Source organism: Colias philodice, chromosome 8 (assembly GCF_061535455.1).
Source record: "Colias philodice isolate Cphi_HAF_F1 chromosome 8, ilColPhil1 Martin Lab GWU primary, whole genome shotgun sequence".
Classification (NCBI taxonomy): Eukaryota; Metazoa; Arthropoda; class Insecta; order Lepidoptera; family Pieridae; genus Colias; species Colias philodice.
Genome location: NC_143093.1, coordinates 2542554 through 2563407, shown reverse-complemented (window position 1 = coordinate 2563407; position 20854 = coordinate 2542554). Strand labels below are relative to the sequence as shown.

General features: G+C 33.1%; 4 protein-coding genes across 6 annotated transcripts; 3 read left to right on the top strand and 1 right to left on the bottom strand.

The window, feature by feature from the left end:
* The first annotated feature begins 366 nt into the window (after positions 1 to 366).
* On the top strand, positions 367 to 8483 carry LOC149486361 (thymidylate kinase). 3 transcript variants are annotated; one of them, XM_089697755.1, is made up of 7 exons: positions 367 to 545; positions 655 to 828; positions 6118 to 6218; positions 6605 to 6752; positions 7107 to 7224; positions 7508 to 7594; positions 7853 to 8483. In XM_089697755.1, exons 2-7 carry the CDS (start codon positions 750 to 752, stop codon positions 7947 to 7949), a joined length of 630 nt encoding a protein of 209 aa, XP_089553881.1. In that variant the 5' UTR covers positions 367 to 545; positions 655 to 749; the 3' UTR covers positions 7950 to 8483. The 3 variants fall into 3 exon arrangements, with proteins under 3 accessions (XP_089553881.1, XP_089553880.1, XP_089553879.1); XM_089697754.1 differs by having other exon boundaries at positions 367 to 549; positions 666 to 828; XM_089697753.1 differs by having other exon boundaries at positions 660 to 828; positions 7853 to 8482.
* A 264-nt stretch (positions 8484 to 8747) lies between these two features.
* Positions 8748 to 13748, bottom strand: peng (Pumilio and CPL domain-containing protein penguin). Its single transcript, XM_089697713.1, has 8 exons — positions 12992 to 13748; positions 12501 to 12906; positions 11951 to 12078; positions 11449 to 11614; positions 10971 to 11147; positions 10348 to 10579; positions 9813 to 10012; positions 8748 to 8941 (listed from the first exon to the last, which is right to left on the bottom strand). The coding sequence occupies exons 1-8, from the start codon at positions 13528 to 13530 to the stop codon at positions 8765 to 8767; spliced, it is 2025 nt and encodes a 674-aa protein (XP_089553839.1). The 5' UTR covers positions 13531 to 13748; the 3' UTR covers positions 8748 to 8764.
* A 490-nt stretch (positions 13749 to 14238) lies between these two features.
* On the top strand, positions 14239 to 17293 carry LOC149486359 (DNA excision repair protein ERCC-6-like). Its single transcript, XM_089697697.1, has one exon. It carries the CDS (start codon positions 14376 to 14378, stop codon positions 17163 to 17165), a length of 2790 nt encoding a protein of 929 aa, XP_089553823.1. The 5' UTR covers positions 14239 to 14375; the 3' UTR covers positions 17166 to 17293.
* A 303-nt stretch (positions 17294 to 17596) lies between these two features.
* Positions 17597 to 20831, top strand: lic (dual specificity mitogen-activated protein kinase kinase lic). Its single transcript, XM_089697744.1, has 3 exons — positions 17597 to 17951; positions 18124 to 18289; positions 19735 to 20831. Exons 1-3 carry the CDS (start codon positions 17884 to 17886, stop codon positions 20509 to 20511), a joined length of 1011 nt encoding a protein of 336 aa, XP_089553870.1. The 5' UTR covers positions 17597 to 17883; the 3' UTR covers positions 20512 to 20831.
* The last annotated feature ends 23 nt before the right edge of the window (positions 20832 to 20854 follow it).

The window sequence follows — 20854 nt, the reverse complement described above, 5'->3', positions numbered from 1 at the left end:
TGGCTAGAAATACACGGTCTTCATGTTACCTACTAATATAATATAGCGTTCTAGATACTATTGTCACATAAGTAAATGAAGCTTTGTCTCTGTACCATTTAATTAATCCATTTAATTTTGCATGATAAGAGACATTCCATAGTCGTTTTATTTGAAAAGTTATTATTTTCCTTGTATTTCATAAAAAGGTAAACGTATTTATATTTTATTTACAGTAAACTATATAAAGTACCTACAGAAGACCTACAGCTACGTTATAAAATACTATTTTTATAATTGACAAGTGTATGTGCAGATTGGAACGAAACCTATAATTTGACAGTAGTGACATATTTTGTAAATTGTAATGTCATTTTTCCCTCCAAAATTGAAGATTCATAATCACAGTTCATAATTCATATCAGCTGGCTGCTATCAAATTGAATTGAATATTACTTGCTCTGTGAAATAAACTATCCTTGTATTGTTTTAAGTTCACCAGTTTAACCCTAGTTATTTCTATTGTACAAACAAGATATTGTAAGTTTCACAAACGCAGCAATAAAGTAAGTAAACTACAAAATCTTCATCGATACATTTTCACAGAATACGATTTAAGCTACTAAGTACATTTTCTTTTTTGCAAAATTGAAAATTCCTGTGATATATGTTCAGTTCAGTTTCAGGTTTGAATATTAATTCATTTTTCATAACAACAAAGTGACGGTGGTAGTAAATTCAGTCAGCTGTTATAAGTAAATATTAACAAAATGATAGTGAAACGAGGAGCCTTCATAGTTATTGAAGGAGTGGACAGAACCGGAAAAACAACACAAGCGAAGCAACTAGGTAATTTTTTAATATTTTAAATATTCTTTCAATGCAAACAAATTGTATTTTATATAATTAAAAATAGAATTTAATGTTTTCTTTATTTAACTATTTACCATTTATGTATTTAGTAGTGTGATCTGTCTAATGAATTTAAAAATGTTTGATACAGTTCTTCATAACATGATAAATGATTATTGTACATGTGTGGGTCCAATCTGACATTATAAATATATAAATTTTACCTTAAAATAAAATTTGTATTATGTTTCCTAAGACGTCCGTAGTCCATTATGAGAGAGTACATCGCCTTTTTCCCCGTGAAGTCGCTAGATGGTGCTAGTTTTAAGCCCGTCACGTGGTACCGCCGCCAGCGCCGCGAGTGGTGGGAGACAAAACTCACCACAGTTCCGGCAAGCCACCAGAAATATTCTCATTGTTCGTCTCATAAATGATACGGAATGAATGGTGCAAAAATAACACCAGGAAGACCTTATCTGGACTACGGACGTCTTAGGAAACATAATACAAATTTTATTTTAAGGTAAAATTTATATATTATGTGTTCCGTTTGACGTCCGTAGTCCATTATGAGAGAGTTGTTTGATATCTCCTGGTGGCTTGATAAATAAGATGCAACAATGTGATAGAGTAATGCCCCAAAAAGCTTACATACATCCTATAAACAAAGTATATAATGTATAAAATCATGACTGATAATTATTGAAAATTTGTCTCAATACCGTGCATAAAATACATCCATAAATATACTACAAGTATATCTTGACAACATTTTAATCAGTATAATATGCACTTAAACCTGAGTAGGCTGAAATATCTCGATTGTGATTACTAATGACGAATTAGTATTAGATACACTACGACAATAATATAATAATAATTCCACCCTGTGGCGGAAAGACGGGGGTTCGAATCCCACCTTGTGATCGAATTTATTATATTCTTTAAAAATTTGTAAGTAAATAATAATGTTTATAAACATATCTAGATATAACTAGATATTTCTCCAAATAGATTGATGATGCTACTATAACTGTGTAACATTACCCAGATTTCAAACTCCACTCTAAAAGAGCTCACTTTACCCTGCCACCTATGATAGCCGCTGTAGCTGGTCTCACCGGATGCTGTGTAGTAATAAACAGATTAGTCAGAGAACCTCTTATGGATTGGAAAATGCGCTTGAAACTGGATTCATATTTACATAATATGTGACAAAAATTTAGCTAACTTGCGGAATGCGAGGTAAACGCGTCTTCACTCTCGACCCATTGTTTTGAATTGCAATGTAAACAGGAATAAATAGAGAACACGTCCAAAAGCTAATAACAGTATAGTAGCTGCGCGTTAATAAATGCAAACAATTTTTTATTAATTTTATAAATCACATAGTTAAATAATTATTTTTATTATGCTGATTTATTTTAAAAATATCTCGATAAGAGTTTTTGAATAACCTTCCTTACTTTCCGGATTTGTAATTTTGAAAGATTTGTTCTAGCTAAGGAAATACCCTAAGGTAATGTTTGCTTAAATGATCAGATGAAATTTTAATAAAATATTATTTTAATACAAACCGACTGATTTTATGTATAAGAATAGTGTACTAAACCGTCAGTTATACATAATTTAGCTAAGTATTTAGCATCCTTTTATAGCCTGGTCAGTGGCCACCAGCAGTCTATGTATGTTTATTTTTTTAAGCTGTCCATCAAGGTGTACAACAGGTTGACCTATTCAAAATGAGCCATACTTTCAGCTGTAGGTTCTGTATTTGCTTTGGAGTTGAACCTGTGCGTGTTTGTCAGTGAAAGATTGAGAGGACTTATCCTGATAGTAGCACGCCTCTTGAGGTCTGGGTGCAAAGAGGGTTTCTTCCACTTGGGTACTATTATAATGAACTAGAGGCAATAGAGCCGGTTGTTTATGACTGTCTTACTTGAAATAACGTAAGCTGTTTGAGCTGTGATTAAAATTTATTTTTAGAATTCGGCTTCCTAGCTGTACAGCCCTAGAAGGTTGTGAAGTGTTCAAACGTTCAAACTAATAACTCTTGTCAAAGAGATTTCGTTCTGCCTTTGAATAAAATTTTTTCTTACTACCTCGACAGTCAAGATTAGGAAAGCTATTACTGCAAACATTTCAATGGCACTGGGTCCAAGGTCCTTTCATTCACTGCCAAGACTATCCTGTGAATTGGGTACGGCTGGTAGATATTATACTTGTTTTTTTACTTACTTGCTTTTAAAAGATGTTTTTGAACTAGATCTTTAACAAGAGCGGCAGTTCATTCTTCCCCGGAGGGAGACAACGGTTTCAAAGTTGATTAGCCCAAAGAGGCGTTCCTGTAGCGCTGTGGCGTGTGTCAGTTCATCCTTCCCCGGAGGGTAATAAAATTTGCAACGATGACAAACCTTGATAGGCGTTCCTGTGGCGCTGCAGCGTGCGTAAGTGCTTCCATCCCCGGAGGGTGATGAAGGTTTCAAAATAAAAGGCCTGAGAGGCGTTCCTGTACCCCTGCAGCGTGCTGCGCCACTGCATCCATCCCCGGAGGGTGATGGAGGTTGCAAAAATAATAATAAGCCCGTGGGGCGTTCGTGTAGCGCTGCAGCGTGCTCCAGTGCATCCTTACCCGGAGGGTGATAGAGGTTGCAAAAGTGATAAGCCTGTGAGGCGTTTCTGTAGCGCTGCAGCGTGCGCCAGTGCATCCTTCCCCGGAGGGTGATGAAGGTTGCAAAGGTAATAAGCCCCGAGAGGCGTTCCCTTGGCGCTATAGCATGCGGCAGTGCATCCTTCCCCGGAGGGTGATGAAGGTTGCAAAGTTGAGAAACCCTAAGAGGTGGTATGCCTGCTTGAGGGACCAACTGCCTGCTATTAAGCCTGTTTTTAGGCACTGACACTTTCAATTTAATTTCCATCGCCAATTTCAAATTTGCTTCCGTGCTCCAAACCATTCGTAGAAAATCTTAGCAACGCTCGGGTGTCAGAATAGATTCTATCGGATTGATACTCCAAAGTAGGTTAGAGACGAACTTTATTTCGAATTGAATTGAGTTGAATTGCAATTCCAAAGTCTCTGCAAGCCAATCAATTGACGATTTGTGCGGAATAATGAAACAATATAACATATGTAAATTTTTCACATTTCTTGCAAAATAAATCATTTCATTTCGTTTCAATGTGGTGTACATGCTGTTCTGGTGAGCGCAAATCATTGCCCATGTAAATCACCAAGTAAAGGCCACAGCCCCTTGGTTCTTCAAACATTCTTTGAGCTGACGCTAGCCCGAAGGGCTGATACGATATCTTAAGTAATTGACCTTCGTTTATGATGTATTTATAATTATAATATCGATATGGTATACAATAGTGATACAAGGATATAGGAGGCGTCGATACGTACGGGTAGTCGATAGCCTCGCAAATACAAAAATTTACGATTTTATGTTGAGTATGTCATGTCACAGTTAACAGTGGGTGTGAAATTGAAAATTACTCTGTATTTGCAGAACTTGCTTTTCTTAATTATGAAAAGGGGTGATTAACAATAGTCATGGTGTTCGTTTGACGAACCCCTGATTTTCAATAGAGACTTAAATCTTCAAAGACATAAAGTGTGATGTCAGAGTTAAAGAATAAATAAGTATTATTACCTCTTATGTGAAAACTATGGCTGGTTTTCGAATTACATGGTATTCGAGGGTGACGAGATTAATTTGAGCTTTTATTTGTTGAAAATCTCCCCCCCCCCCCCTTTTTTATTCTTTTGGTGTTTCCTTTTGTATTCATGAAATGATTTGAAACGACTTAAAAAGTCGATCTTAACGGTTATTGAATGTACTGGTAAAAACTGATTGTGACGAGTTTTAAACCAACTTATCAAATCCGCCTATCTGCATATGCTACTAATCATGTTAGTAAGTTAAAAATTCTTTCCACAGCGGGAGGAATTTTATATGACTTTAAACTTATCAATAATCCCCTTCAAAGCATCTCTATTAATTCTTAAGTTTATTTGTATAGAGAATAGAAGTCGCTTTTAAATTTAGCAGTAATTAGGCACAGAGTCGCGGACCAATTTAATGCGTCAGGCAAAAATTATTGATAAATTTGTAAGAATTCGTAATAATTTACCTATTTCTATTGTGCTTACAAGATATAGGCAACTACATTCTACTTGATTCGACTCGTATCGGATGAATTTTCTAATCTAACGAGATTGAGAATTCGTTTTTGATATCTACCCTCAATTCGGAAAAGGAAGGCACAATTCACATACATTTAGAATGTCCGCGTAGCGAATACGATTCAAGGAGGAATAAAATCAAAAGATCGAAACACGTTTCGAATCTGCTTTCGGCAATTAATATACTATCTTAAAACCGATATTTGTGAAAATAGGTTATCTAACGCGTAACATCCAGTAATAACCATTAACGTTGAACGATTTGTATTGAAATCATCGTAAATCACGTATAATGTATTAATAACATGACTCACCGTGTTGAGACCAAATCTCAAACCTGCACACGAGCGGCTGAACGCGCGCTGGCGGCGCTATACGCGCTGCGGCGGCTCCTCGTCGTCGCTGGACCCCGAACAAGAAGAACTCAGCTCGGAACACGTAGAAAACGCGCTGTTAAGACGCTCGACACGATTCGGTAGGCCCATGGCCTGCGCTATAGACTTATGGTCGCGATGCCACGCTCGTGGTTGCAGATTTATACTTCAAATAAATCCGATTTTCGTTATTCGTTTGAAATAACGATAACGCAGGTAACACTTGAATATTCATTTCACTATGAAACGTAACGGACTTAAATAAAAACTATTTAAAAAGAAAAAACTGAACTTTCTACTTCAATCTCGAAAGTTCGTATAAAATTATTATTTAAATTTAATTTAAATTATGTATATATGTAATTTAAAATACAGTATTTTAAAATTACATATAATCTAACGACTTGCGTACGGTTTGAAAAACGACGCAACAATGAGAATATTTCTGGTGGCTTGCCGGAACTGTGGTGAGTTTTGTCTCCCACCACTCGCGGCGCTGGCGGCGGTACCACGTGACGGGCTTAAAACTAGCACCATCTAGCGACTTCACGGGGAAAAAGGCGATGTACTCTCTCATAATGGACTACGGACGTCAAACGGAACACATAATATCATATCATGAATCTCTATAATTGAAATGGCTTGATGATCAAGTCTCTACTGTAATAACATAGATAGTAAGTTCAATAAATCTGATTGATTCCAACATAAATATATGTATTTCAGTTGATAGTTTAAGAAAAAGGAACATTTTGGCTGAATACACAAATTTCCCAAACCGCAATACAGAAATAGGCAAAGTGATCAACAGTTATTTAACATCCAAGGTAAATGTCTGATTTATATTTGCAATCAATACCTCGAATTGATTTAGGTCAGTAAGTTTTCTTATGAAAGGATTAGGGGGCATCCATAAATTATGTGAGGTGTTTTTTTTTATCTCATTAAATAATTCTGCATATTTTTGAGTTTGAGTACCAAAGTCAAACTGGTGATTAAGATAATAACAAGATGTAAATGTAAAAGTACATCAGATATCATTCATCAAAATATTGTAAATTTCTACTTATTTCTTCATTTTTATAATTACTCAAATATAATGAAATTTTGTGCAACTTGACACATTTATATTTTATTTATGATTTCCATAAAATACATTAATTATCATTCAACTATCAATCCCTAAATTTAATAATATCAAGACATTTTACAGAATGACCTTCCAGATGAAGCCATTCACCTATTGTTCTCAGCCAATCGCTGGGAAAGGTTACGAGATATTATTAAAACATTGGAGGCAGGCACCACCATTGTTGTAGATAGATACTGTTATTCTGGAGTGGCATTTTCAGCTGCAAAAGGTAAATATTAGTACAAAACTTTACCATAGTAGTCCCGGCAAACATTGTTCTGCCTTACTCTTCATCATTTAGGGGTATGAAAAATAGATGTTAGCCGATTCTCAGACCTACCCAATATGCACACAAAATTTCATGAGAATCGGTCCAGCCGTTTTGGAAGAGTATGGTAACTAACATTGTGACAGGGGAATTTTATAATATACATATAAGATGATAAAGTTTTGTACTATTTATGTTTTTTTTAATTATTAGAATTAAGTTAGGAATTTTTTTATTACACCTGCACATTTTTGTGTGTTCTTGTATTACATATTAACAGATCTTAACTCTAATTACTTATTTTAAATTTGACAGGACTGGATTTAAATTGGTGTAAGTCATCAGATGTTGGACTACCAAAACCTGATAAAGTATTTTACTTAACAATCCCACTAGAAGTGATGCAAAAAAGAAAAGGTTTTGGAAATGAAAGGTAAGAATTAATTTTATCTTTAATTTATTTGCTTTATCCCAAAAAAGATTTATCAAATTTGATGTGGTTCCTTAGAAGTTTTGTTTTTGTTTGAAGTTGATTTGTGGCAACTCGTTTTCTTATTACATTAAAGAAATGTATTATACTAATTTTCTTTAGGAAGAATATACATTATTTCTAAAGTTCATACAAACACACTCAGAATACTTATATGTTTTTTAATTTCAATGTGTTGATGAACTTTTATTGGTACTTTTAACATACATTATTTTACAAATTTTAGGTATGAAGTGCCAGAATTTCAGAAAAAAGTTATCAAAACTTACCAGGAATTAAAAGAAGACGATTGGGATGTATTGGACGCTGATAGGTAGGCTTGCTTGTTAAAACATACATTAAAAAACATTTAATTAAATCTTTGGTCACTAATATTCATTAAATATAGAGTAATTCAAGAAGGTTTTAGTATATAATTTATTAGATTTTAGACAAAGCGGGCGGAAAGCTAGTACAATATAAAATACGTGATATATTAAAATTTAAAACCCATAATAGATATGAGATCTATTATGGGTTTTAAATTTTAATGTTTTATCTTATGCGACTATGTTAGTTTTTCGTTTTCCAGGACGCCGGAAGAAATTCAAGAAGACTTACTAAAAAGGACATTAAACATTCTGAATACAATCGAAAATCCAATTGGGAAGATTTGGACTAAGAAATAATTCGTGAAAACCAACTTTTTTATAAGTATTTTGAAATAAATAGCTGTGCTGAGGTTGTCAGTAAATTAAACTTTTAGAATAATATACAGAAGATATTGAATAAGTTTATTATAAGAATAAATCTAGATAATAAATGTAGTTAATGTATCTAATAGCATTTGTTTTCCTATTTTCCTTTATAAGTGTGCCGATAAGTAGTCAATTTAATTGTGTAATATTCATTAGTGACTAAAACTTTTTTTTTAATTGTGTAGAAAATTTGACATTCATTATGTATAAGCTTCTACTGATTTATCATTATTGTATGTTATAAATGAATCCGTCTGTCTTATTTACTATTTGTAGTACAGTGGTTCAATTGTCTCAAATTTTAATTTCCATCATCTGTGCTTGATGTTTCTTTTATTCAAAGTAATTATCAAGTACTATTATTACTGTACTAATATAATAACACAAATACATGTTTTTTCAATGTTTGATAAATTACTACTACATACAAAATTGAAAATACATATTTTGAATCATAATAAATAGACTTTTTGGAATGACTACATATTTAATTATGTATATTTATTATTTTATATGACTCTTAAACATTAAATGATGCAGTGTTACTAGTAGCATTTCTAATAATTGTACCTCAAAATATTCATTAATAATTAATATGTAATAACATAATAAGTTAAATATAACTAGACAATGTTATGATTAATTTTACATTTCTTTACGTTTTCCAAGTGTAATTACTGTTAAATTGTAATAATCATAAACAAATGTTGAAATAAATAAATAAAATCCTTATTTTAGTAAGTCGTCTATTTATTTTCAATAGATTTAAGAAGTAGTTTTGCCCCTTCTGACGACTGCTGCTTTAATATTTTTGCGTGTGAAGATATCTTTTTCTTCAACTTCTTGGAGATGGCCTCTGCATTGTTCTCAATTAATTTCAGTAGGAAGAAACATCCTCTATTTGTTGGGAGCCATGCATTCAGCTGTAAATATAAAAAAAATTGTTTAATTTAAATTGTAAAATCAAAAAGTGTTGATTACTGAATTTTGTGTGATGTATTTTATGAACGGCCCCTCAACATTTAAGCATTTCATGTTACATGGTGGCGGAAACAATATTCATTCACATTTCAACGCGGTGCCCCGTTCGAGCCACGTTCAGGCATGAATCACTTCATACAACATTGAGTAACATGTACTACGTACTAGTGAGGACATCGCTACTACACTATTTATAACACGAGTTAGAGTCAATCGTCTCAAAATCATTTTTTTTTTGTTACATTGATTGGTTTTAAGATAAGTTTATTCATATTTTTCAATAAGATAAACAATATTTATTTGTTACATAATACATTGATTGGTTTTAATTTATAAGTAATAAGAGGCCGAATATCTACAAAGTGTATGACTCACTAGCCGTCCCGCGCCGCCGCGCTTGTCGCATAGATTTTGCGACAAGCGCGGCGTTTGTGGTGCCCTCTCTAGTAATAATACCTCAATGTCATACAATAGTGTTTGATTGAGCCACGGAGAGGCAAGGCTTGGTCGCAATATGGGGCAGGTGTAGCATAAATCATACTTTATGTTAATTAATTTTGAAAACAATATTTTTAATAATTAGACAGACCAAAACAAAAAGGAGCGAGTGTGCCAAGCACACGTGTCAGAAGTGAAACTCTTTTGGCAAGATTCAGATACTAAAATCGTCTCCATACTTCACGACGTGACGGTATTGTCATGACGCGATGAATTTTACTCTCAACACGCCTAAAGAAGTCAAAATGCTTTTAAATCGAACTAAAAAGGTTTATATAACATGAATACTAGATACTAATATATTTTTTCATTTACCGTTTCTGCTGACAAACATTCGCAAACAGCATTGCCCAGTGTAAAGTCGGCTGCAGTTTGATCCAACGCCGCAAGTTTCTTCAAACACATGTGAATGCCGGCGTCTTCTACGGCGAGTACTTCCTTTTCATTTACGCTTATTTTCCAATCCTCCTTACAAATGACGCCAGCTAGAGCTTCTAATATTTCTTTTGATGATTCTGTAAGTTATATTTTGTGTTAAAGATTAATAGTTACATTTTAGAATTGAAACATTTCAAGCATATATGGGAACTAATAATTCAAAATAATATGTCTCTAAAGAGAGAATGTATAAAATGTTAAACAAACATTATGTCACGAATAATAAATCATTGTAGTTTTGGTAAATTTATCATAAATTTTGTGTGCAATATTTTCACAAGATTGTTGTTAATTTTAAATAAATAATTAATGTATGAGAAATCACTATAGACTTACTCTATACTCTATAATATATAATTCTATCATAAAAGATATTAATGTATCTATTCTTCCATAAAAAATTAGCACTTACCGATAGACAACACGGCGATCGCTAGCAACATGGCCGCTTTGCTGCTCAGCCAGAACTGCGGGTCACTTCCCATATCCTCCTTCAGCGCAGGCAATATTGCCTCACGCAATTCATTGATACGAATATCCGCGTCCTTCTTGGATGTGCCGCTTTTGAAACCCTCCTCGAGGAACTTGATGAACGTCGGGTGGAATGCCGCCGAGTCTTTCGGTTTGACGAGCCAGTGGAGTGTCTGCAAATTTAATTGAAAGATAAAATGCTTGTGTTTTTTTTGAAGATACAATTTTGCATATTTTGTTGGAAAGTAAAAAATGGACATTGAATATTTTTTTTAAAGAATACTTGGGGCGTGATCTACAATAGATTCCGAAGCCAAAAATAAAGTTTTTAGAATTATTATTTGTTTATCTGTATTTCTGTTTCTTTGTATGTATTTCCGAGCTAAACTCAAAAAGAACTGTATGGATTTACTTCAAATTTGGTACAGATATAGCTTGAGACTTGAGGAAGGACATACAATAGGTTTTTTCCCGGAAATCGCACGGGAACAGGGACTATGCTGGTTTTTCTTTGACTACGCGAGCGAAGCCGCAGGCGAAAAGAAATAAATAAAAATATCTTACCATGTTGCCCCAATGATCTTTCGCGATATCCTTCAAATTGCTTGCTATTGTTGATACAATAGTTTTCTTCACAAGTACTGTGTCATCAACTGAGTCAAATATGGCAATTAATAGCCTGTATCCAGTCTTGTGTTTACTTAAGGGTACTACATGCTCTTTTACCACTTTTAGTATAGTCTAAAAAAAAGGTACTGTTATCAATCTAAACCTATAAACTACTTAATCCATTTAAAATATTATTTACTATTATTAGAAATAATTTCCTTTCTGTGTGATAGCCTAAAATTTTATTAAAAAGTATGAGTGTTGAGTAATAAAAAAAAATACCGACTATTTTTTTTTTACTGATTTGTTTTATTATTCTAAGCCGGAGGAAAATAATACAAAATGCACAATAACAAATTATTCACATAACACTATTTTAAAACTAAAAAAAAATGTAGTATGCATTCTAAATATGACACAAATTACTTCTTACCTTTTTATCTTTATTAGTGCCTTGCCACACACATATGCAAGCAGCGTTAACACCTGGTAGTGAATTACTGAGAGGTACGATTAGAGGACTGAGTGTGGATATCATTTCTGCCTTGTCTTCTGCCGAACATTCCCTTATGTAGTCATATAGGACTGAATGTAAGAGCCTGTAATAACATTTATAATTGTAGTTGTTTTTTTAATAAATAAAAAATGTATGAAAGTAAATTATGGCTGTTACAAGATTTTTCGTGGGTATTTCAAGAATACAATTTTCCTTTGTTACAATAAATATTTTCGAGAAATATTTTCAGTCTTAACAATGAATGAAGTAACTTTTAATATACTAGCTTTAGGCTTACACTATAAATGGGAAAGGGATACTATTCAGAACTAAGCTATTCAAAATTCAATTTTGTGGAGATTGAAAAACATGAATAAATAAACAATTCACACAATAATAAACATAAGTTGTGTCTTATTATCTCACTGCCTGTACTTACTCACTATCATGGAGGTTTTTGTCAAGAATCCTCTGCACATTGGCCTTACAAGACTGCAATATAGCCGACTTCATTTCAGGACTGTCCTTGTATGTGTCACTCAGAGTTTTTACTTTGTCATCTTTTGTCTAGAAAACAGTTAAATTTAATATATATTTGAATAAAAGAAGATAATAAATACACATACAACACAAATGTGGAAATTTATCACTTTTAAAATTAAAGCAATAGAGGTTTCAACTTAAAAATGTAGCAATAAATTACTAATAACTAATTGTACATAGGATCCACTCACATAAGGTTCAAAAAAACATTTAAAGAAAGTGCTATACAGGTTATAATATTCTCAAATAGTATTATGATGAAATTTATATTTTGGTTTTATGGCATTAAAATGCTTTATAAATATAAATTTATAAAGAATATAAAAAATTCGATCATGAGGCGGGACTGCGGGCGGGACACAAAGGATGCGGGTTCGAGTCCCGCCTCGTGATCAATTTTTTTCTATTCTTTATAAATTTATATAGTATTATGATCTATAACTTACATTCTTATACATATCTCCATAGAATTCTTGCTGCATATACAACTTCTCTTTCTTATTCGCAAACTCGCCATATGCATAATCTAAAACTGGGGCACTGATAGTGTGGGCTGCCAGAACAACTACATGACCAAACAACTTGCTTATAACCTGATGACGAATAGCATCTGACCCATACTTCAATATGCGTTTAACAGAATGATGCGCATATTTGGACTGCATCATTGGTACCATGATATCCATGATCTCTTTAGTAATATCACTCTTGATTTCTTCCGAACCATATTTTAACAAGACCTGTATAACTCTACTCAAATCGTGAGTAAGTGCTATTGATTTGTATTGGTTTTTCAAAAGACCATGCAGTTCTTTACATGAGTTTTCACGGAAATCTTGCTTCACTACTTTCCTTAAAAATGTATTATTATTGAAATTAAATATAATAGAAATATCATAAATTTAAAGCATATTATAGATTAAAGTTAGATTTTTACCTTTGTATTTGGGCTGATAGTAGTTTAGCTTTGTGTGATATTTCAAATATCTCCGCTGTAGCCTTTGCTTTACGCCTCTCCAGTCTAAGATTCTTCTTTTCTTTTTTCATTTCTGACCATTTTGGCTTTTCTGTTTGTTCACCTTCTTTTGCACCTGGACCTTTCTTACCTTTAAAACCTTGGTTGTCTTTTTTCCAACCAGGTTTACCCTTCGTGTCTGACCATTTTGGTTTGTCTGTTTGTTCACCTGCCTTTCCTCCTGGAGCTTTTTTGCCCTTATAACCTTGATTATCTTTTTTCCAAGCAGGTCTACCCGTTGCAAAACTGGGTTTATCTTTCTGATTCTTTTGAAAAGCCGGTTTGTTGAATTTTTTACCTTTTGTGAAGTCCTTTTTTCCATTTTTATTAAACTTTTCTTTGTTATTCTTTTTGATGTCAAAATCTGTTACTGTGTCAGGTTTTGATTCATCGAATTGTACCTTCTTTTTCTTTGGTGGCGATGCACTATCTTCTGGAGCTTTTCTCTTAACTTTCTGCATTATTTTTATAAGAGGTTATTGCAGGTTTATTTTGATTTGATTTTAATTAATATCAAAGGTGAACAATAGGCGCAAAGAGAGAATAAATAATAAATGAGTAATAGTAATCGATTTTCTCATAAATTATCCTAATTTCATTACTTTACATTAAGTTTTTCCACGTGCGAAAATCCCACATGAGCGTTGAGCAAAGGCAACAAATTACAAAATCGATTTTACTGAAATGTCAATTGTCAATTTCATCCATGTCACTTCAAAAGTCAAAATTATCTGTCAAGCATACCCCAAAACTTTGAAAAATTGTAATCAGCGTGGTACGACCACAGGTACGACCATGGTATATAATCCACTCATCAACGATTTTTTGATTCAAAAAATATATCAACTCAACCTGGTTTTCCGAATCCTAGTGTTTTTAGAAATTTTATCCTCACCTAAATATATTAAATACCTTTCCCATGTGATATCTAACTCACCAGTTTCCACATGTTTGCATTTGGTTGTAATGCTTATTAATTAGGTCATCGACTTGAGCATGTTTATACTCATCATCTACCTTATCATCTACTTCACATCTAGATTTGATCAAATACGAAATAACAATAAAGTACTAGATCATACTAGCTGGTGACTAGATGGTACCAAAGATGGTACAGTAAATTTGTATATTCTAATCTGTGATCTTTATAGTCTATGTCACAGGTTGTACAATACCGAGTGTTTTCCTTTGGCATATTATTTTAAATTTACAAAATACAATAGTGTTAGACAAAGTTTTAGAATTGAAAACTGTTGTTGTAGTAATTGTTACCTATTATTGCCGATGAAAGAATAATTTTAATAAAATGGTTGATATTATAATAAATAAATATCTAGAAACCCAATTAGAATTAGCTAAACAAAAACAAGTTTCAAAAATTGTCAATGATGAACAAGTTTCCGATAAAAGTAAATCTGCTGCTGGTCGTATAGCTAAGAAACAAGATAAACATTCAAAAATATCACAAAGTTCTAGTAAATGTAAAGACCAACGCCAGAAGTCTACAGAACATGAAGAAGATGAGGAATATACTCCGTCTTCTGACGACGAAGTTGAAGTGCGCTTACCAAATTTAGCTACATCTTCCCGTTCAAAACAAAATATAAAGAAAATAATAGATGACGGTGATATCAAACTTTATAATGAGAGAGTCGAAAATTGGAGAAAAAGTTTAAGTGAAGTTGAAGCTGGAAATTCAAACCCATCATATATGTCAGCAGACATTCAATATATATTAGACGGTAACAAAAACCCTGATGAAAAACATGAACTTCAAAATGGTTTATGTGTACCTGTATACATATGGAAGCAATTGTATAAGTATCAAAGAATTGGCGTCAAATGGTTATGGGAACTACATCAGACTCAATGTGGTGGTTTATTAGGCGATGAAATGGGATTAGGTAAAACTGTTCAAATAATTGCATTTTTGTCTGGATTGGCAAATACAGATAGTGGCACTTGGGGAGGACTAGGTCCTTCTATCATAGTTGCACCAGCTACAGTCATATTCCAGTGGGTATCCCATTTCCATTATTGGAACCCTTCTTTGAGGATTGCAGTACTACACCAAGCTGGCTCACATGGCGGCACTCATCATAAACTCATTAGAGACTTGCATGAATCACATGGGATATTGATGATAACATATGCAGGGGTAGTGAAATATGCTAAAGATCTTCAAACTAGAAAGTGGCACTATATAATTTTGGATGAGGGACATAAAATAAGAAATCCAGATACTCAAGTCAGTAAACTTGTCAGGAAATTTGATACTCCACATAAATTGTTGATAACAGGGTCGCCTATGCAGAATAGTTTGCAGGAACTATGGTCTTTATTTGACTTTATGAGACCTGGTCTGTTGGGAACACATACTGCTTTTATGGAGCATTTTGCCGTCCCAATCACTCAAGGTGGTTATGCAAATGCTACAGAAATGCAGGAGGCCACTGCTTTAGAAATTGCAAAGGCCCTTAAAGCAATAATAACTCCATATATGCTGAGGAGAACTAAAGCTGAAGTTCAAGATTTAATTCACTTGCCAGAGAAGAATGAACAAGTCCTGTTTTGTGCACTTAGTCAGGAGCAGAAAGATTTGTACATGGGCTATCTTATGAGTGCAACAGTCCGTGGCATTTTGGATAAAGAAAGTAGGTTTGGAGAACCCCAGCGAGCAAGAATTTTGGTTGCTCTGTCTACTTTGAGGAAAATTTGTAACCATCCAGATATTTACTTGTATGAAGCATTCGATGAGACAGAAGAAATAGATCATCAATCTTTTGGTCATTGGAAAAGGTCTGGAAAGATGTCTGTTGTTCATTCATTGCTTAAAATATGGCAAAAACAAGGACACAGAACACTTATTTTTACCCAATCAAGAGCTATGTTGTGCATTCTGGAACAGCATTTACAGAATTTTGAATTTAAATATTTAAGAATGGATGGTAGTGTCAGTGTTGGGCAGAGACAAAGTTTAATTAAGACTTTCAATGAAAATCCTGAATATTTAGTTTTTCTTGCTACAACAAGGGTTGGTGGTCTAGGTGTGAATTTGACTGGTGCTGACAGGGTTATAATATATGATCCAGATTGGAATCCAGCAACTGATAATCAAGCCAAAGAGAGAGCATGGAGAATAGGACAGCAAAGGGATGTCACTGTGTACAGACTGTTAACAGCTGGTACCATTGAGGAAAAAATTTATCAAAGACAAATATTTAAAAACTTTTTAAGCAATAGAATACTTGTGGATCCCAATCAAAACAATGTTCTCACAACCAGTACTTTACAGGGTCTTTTTACTTTAGAAGAACTCAATTGTGAAGGAGACACAGAAACAGCATCTCTTTTCAAACACACAAAAGTAAATATTAATGAAAAAAAGAAGTCAAAAGTAAAAAATGGGAACTCATTCACTAAAAATAAGTTAGCAGCTATGAGAAAGTTAGCAAAAGAAATTAGTAAGAAAATATCAAAATCATGTGAAACTAAGGTAACTACCCCAGAAGATCCTAGAGAAGCTTATAAGAAAAAAAGAGATATTCTTTTAAATCCACCTGAAGTTGAAGAAGCAGAAACAAAAAATATTCTAGATGATAAGGAAGTTAGCGTTCCCTTTGAAAATGTCCTTTCTGAATTAGACATTGTAAACCAACATGTTAAAAGAGATTATGAAGAAAATTTAATTAATGAAGTGTTAAACAGTGAAAAGATTGAGTCTGAACCAGTACCTAATAATGAGACTATAGACACTGAATTAGATAAAGACAAAACTGCTCCTGAAGTTGGAGATAATGGAACTATCACTGCCAATACATCAAGAAAGAGAAAACATTCCGAAGGCGAAACAGAAATAGAAAATCTGATAGCTATTAAGAAAGTAAAGCATAAAAAGAGCAAAAAAGAATCAGAAATGAAAATGAATGATGATGATTATGTTTTAACAAAATTATTTGCTAAGGCTGGGGTTAAAAATGCATTACAACATGATGTTGTTGTGGGATTGGCGGAAAAAGAAAAACGGCTTAGAATGAAAGAAGAAGCTGTTTTGAAAGCTAAAAAAGCAGTAAAGGCGTTGAAATTTTCGTCATAAACCTTTTATATAATATTATGTTAAGCATAAACTATTTAATACTTTGTGATACTTAAATATAAGTGATTTTTTTAATTATGGGAAATAAATACAAAACTTATTTTTATCAAAATAAATATTTATAACCGTTTTCTTTGTTATCATTATCAACCAAAAGTATTTATAGGTAAGTACTAAGTACACAATATTTTCTACAAAATTTCATAATTACAAGAATTACATATTACTTGCTTGTTTTTGAACTGTGAGAACCTATATAATTAACACACAAGGTCTTCTTATTAAAGCGACTATGTTACATACAAGTTACATACATAGATTTTTATCGCAAAACATAAATTTTGAAATTACACGATTTTTATCTCACTCTGAGATTTTTATGGTACTGGTAATTTTTAATGCGTCTATATGCCGTGGATGCGTGGCAACATTATCTCATAAACGTCACATTCCAAGAGGAAGAGGAGTGAGGATTAAAGTCAAGAATCAAGATCGAGGTTTGATTTCATTGAAAACGTAAAGAAAATCGTTTACAGTGAGAAACAAGCACGACGTTTATAATTTGTGTCAATTTTCTAAAAATATAATTTAACATGGTCGACTTTATTTGTGGAAAATTGTGAATGTAATCATATCGCGTTAGTGATTTGGTTTGGGTCCTATTGGAAACATACTTGAGACATAATCGGTGTTATATTGTTCGTAAATAGCACCGAATATGTCTGGCAGAAGAAAACCTCCGCCGCCTGGTTTTAGTTTCAAACCTCAGGAGGAGCAAGTGGATGTGTGAGTTGAACAATATTAATCTTAAATTGCATACATGTATATTACGAAAATATAAAAATTCAAGTTATCAAATCTGTTTATGATTTTCCTTGTTGCTTTTAGGGTTGTCAAAGTAAAACAATTTGATTATTCTGAGCTTTTTAAAGTTTGAACTAGCCTTTGTTCCTTTTAGGACGCCTCCAAGAAATCTGGATAAGCAGACAACTATCACAGTAGATGATAAGACATTTACTGTACATGCAGATGATCTGGTAAAAATATGTGACCTTGGTCGAGGGGCTTATGGTATTGTTGAGAAGATGCATCATAAACCCAGTAACACCACAATGGCTGTTAAGGTAAATATTTTTTTACTCAGGTTATGTACAATTTAGGGCTTGAATACTTTGTCTCATATTTCATCTATTATTATTAATTTTTATTATCAAATTTTAACTGGAATTGAACACTAAAATAACAAAATAGTATACAGTTTTATACAAAATAGAACTCGGTCAGTTTCAATACATTATTTTTCAAATTGGATTGCAGAAATGGTAGCTGTATAGAAATTAGATAAGCATGTACCTATCCAGTCTATTATTGATCTCAATACCAACTTTCAAACAGGGCCATCAGTTTTCCAAAAACTATAAAAATGTTGTTAACTAATTAAAACATTATGTAAATAACCTATACATACAAAAAAATATTAAATTATGTTCATATACATATACTCAAACTCAAACATTTATTTATTCAATTAGACTTCTTCGAGAAGCACTTTTGAAACGTCAATACATATTTTTAAAATTTACCACCGATTCGGAAAGCAGTATCTATGGAGAAGAATCGGCAAGAAACTCCATAGTTGCTCTTTTAAATCATTTCAGTATTACAATTTTAATTTTACAAAATATGTAAGTAACTGTACGTATATATTATCATAATATGCCAAAGAACTGTCCTGTTGTTTTTACACGACAACCCTCCATGGGCTTTTATCTTCCATATATTCCTTAATGCTGTAATAGGCTCTCTGAACTAATACGTTATTTACATAATTTTTAAATTTAGCACTACTAAACTCTTTAATACTATGAGGAATTCTGTTGTAAAAAAGTATACCTTGGCCCATAAATGAATTTTTAACTTTAGCTAACCGGTAAAATGGCATTTCAATTTTATTTCTGTTCCTTGTGCCATATCGGTGTCTATCTCCTACTCTTGTGTGTAAGTCTGCGTTTTTGTGTACATATAAAATATTATTAAATATATACTGTGATGGTACAGTGAGGATACCAGTATTCTTAAAGAGATCTCTTAGTGAGTCCCTAGCACGTAAATTATATACAGAGCGTATGGCTCTTTTCTGTAATATAAATATAGTTTCTATATCTGCAGCCCTGCCCCATAGCAGAATATATATATATTTATTTGTATAGACCATGATCAATATACTTTAGGTGTGCACTCAAAAAATGTATAATGATGCAATAGTTTTGATTCTATATATTTTATGATTTGTAAAGTAAATTTTTTCAATTTTCTCCCAATAAATTATATACTCCATAAGAAAAGCACTTGCTGACCTATGCAATTTCATAAAGAATGATTTGTTCTCTAAAGGACTTATTTCATTTATGCTTTGTGCATAGCATTAGGTTATAAAACCCTATTCTAATTTGAACAACTAATTCCTAAAATAAGTTTGTTTGAACAAAAATATTGACCTTATTTAATAAAAGTTGCATTACAATGACAATTCTACATAAAGTCATTATAAAATTTACTGTTATTTCAGAGAATTTCCGCATCATTTAACAGCCAATCACTGGAATTAAAACGCTTGCTCATGGATCTTGATGTGTCAATGAGAGCCAGTGCTTGCCCCTACACAGTTCACTTCTACGGTGCTATGTTCAGAGAGGGTGATGTTTGGATCTGTATGGAGGTCATGGACATGAGCTTGGACAAATTCTATACAAAAGTCTACAAAAATAACAAAACAATTACAGAGAATATTCTTGGAAAAATCGCCTTCTCCGTTGTCAGTGCCTTGCATTACTTACACTCCAAATTAAGAGTCATACACAGAGATGTGAAGCCTTCTAATATACTTATAAATAGAAAGGGTGAAGTTAAAATGTGCGACTTTGGTATATCTGGATATTTAGTTGACTCGGTTGCAAAAACTATTGACGCTGGCTGCAAACCATATATGGCACCAGAACGAATTGATCCCAGTGGAAATCCAGGACAGTATGACATCCGCAGCGATGTCTGGTCTCTCGGTATATCTTTGATTGAATTAGCCACTGGAAAATTCCCGTACAACACATGGGGTACTCCTTTCGAACAATTAAAGCAAGTGGTCAAAGATGACCCCCCAAGACTTCCGACTGGACAATTTTCTCCCGAATTCGAAGACTTGATAACGAAATCGCTGCAAAAAGATTACAAGAAACGACCCAACTATGACGCTTTACTGACACATCCATTCTGTTTGGAACACAGTCAGAAGGAGACAGACGTAGCATCATTTGTTCAAGACATACTTGATATACCTGACGACTCCTAGTACTACGATTTGTTTATTTTACCTACCTATAAGTACAAGTGTTTAGTAACTAACAATTTAGATTATGGAGAGAACATAACTCTTGTCATTAACACATTAATTTATGTTAAGCAGAAGGTTAGCCATGTAGATGTGTAGTGAAGTAACAGGCGATAATAATTACGTAAAAATAGATATACTTGAAACAAATGTAACGCTAACCTCAAACTGTGGCCTCTTAAATTGGCTTGCGTATTGTTACGACGACGACTGCTATACGTATAGCATTTAACTTTAACACATCACAAGGAAATTAGTCGTAATAAAATATTTGTTTACAATTAAGGTATTTTATTGAAACAAC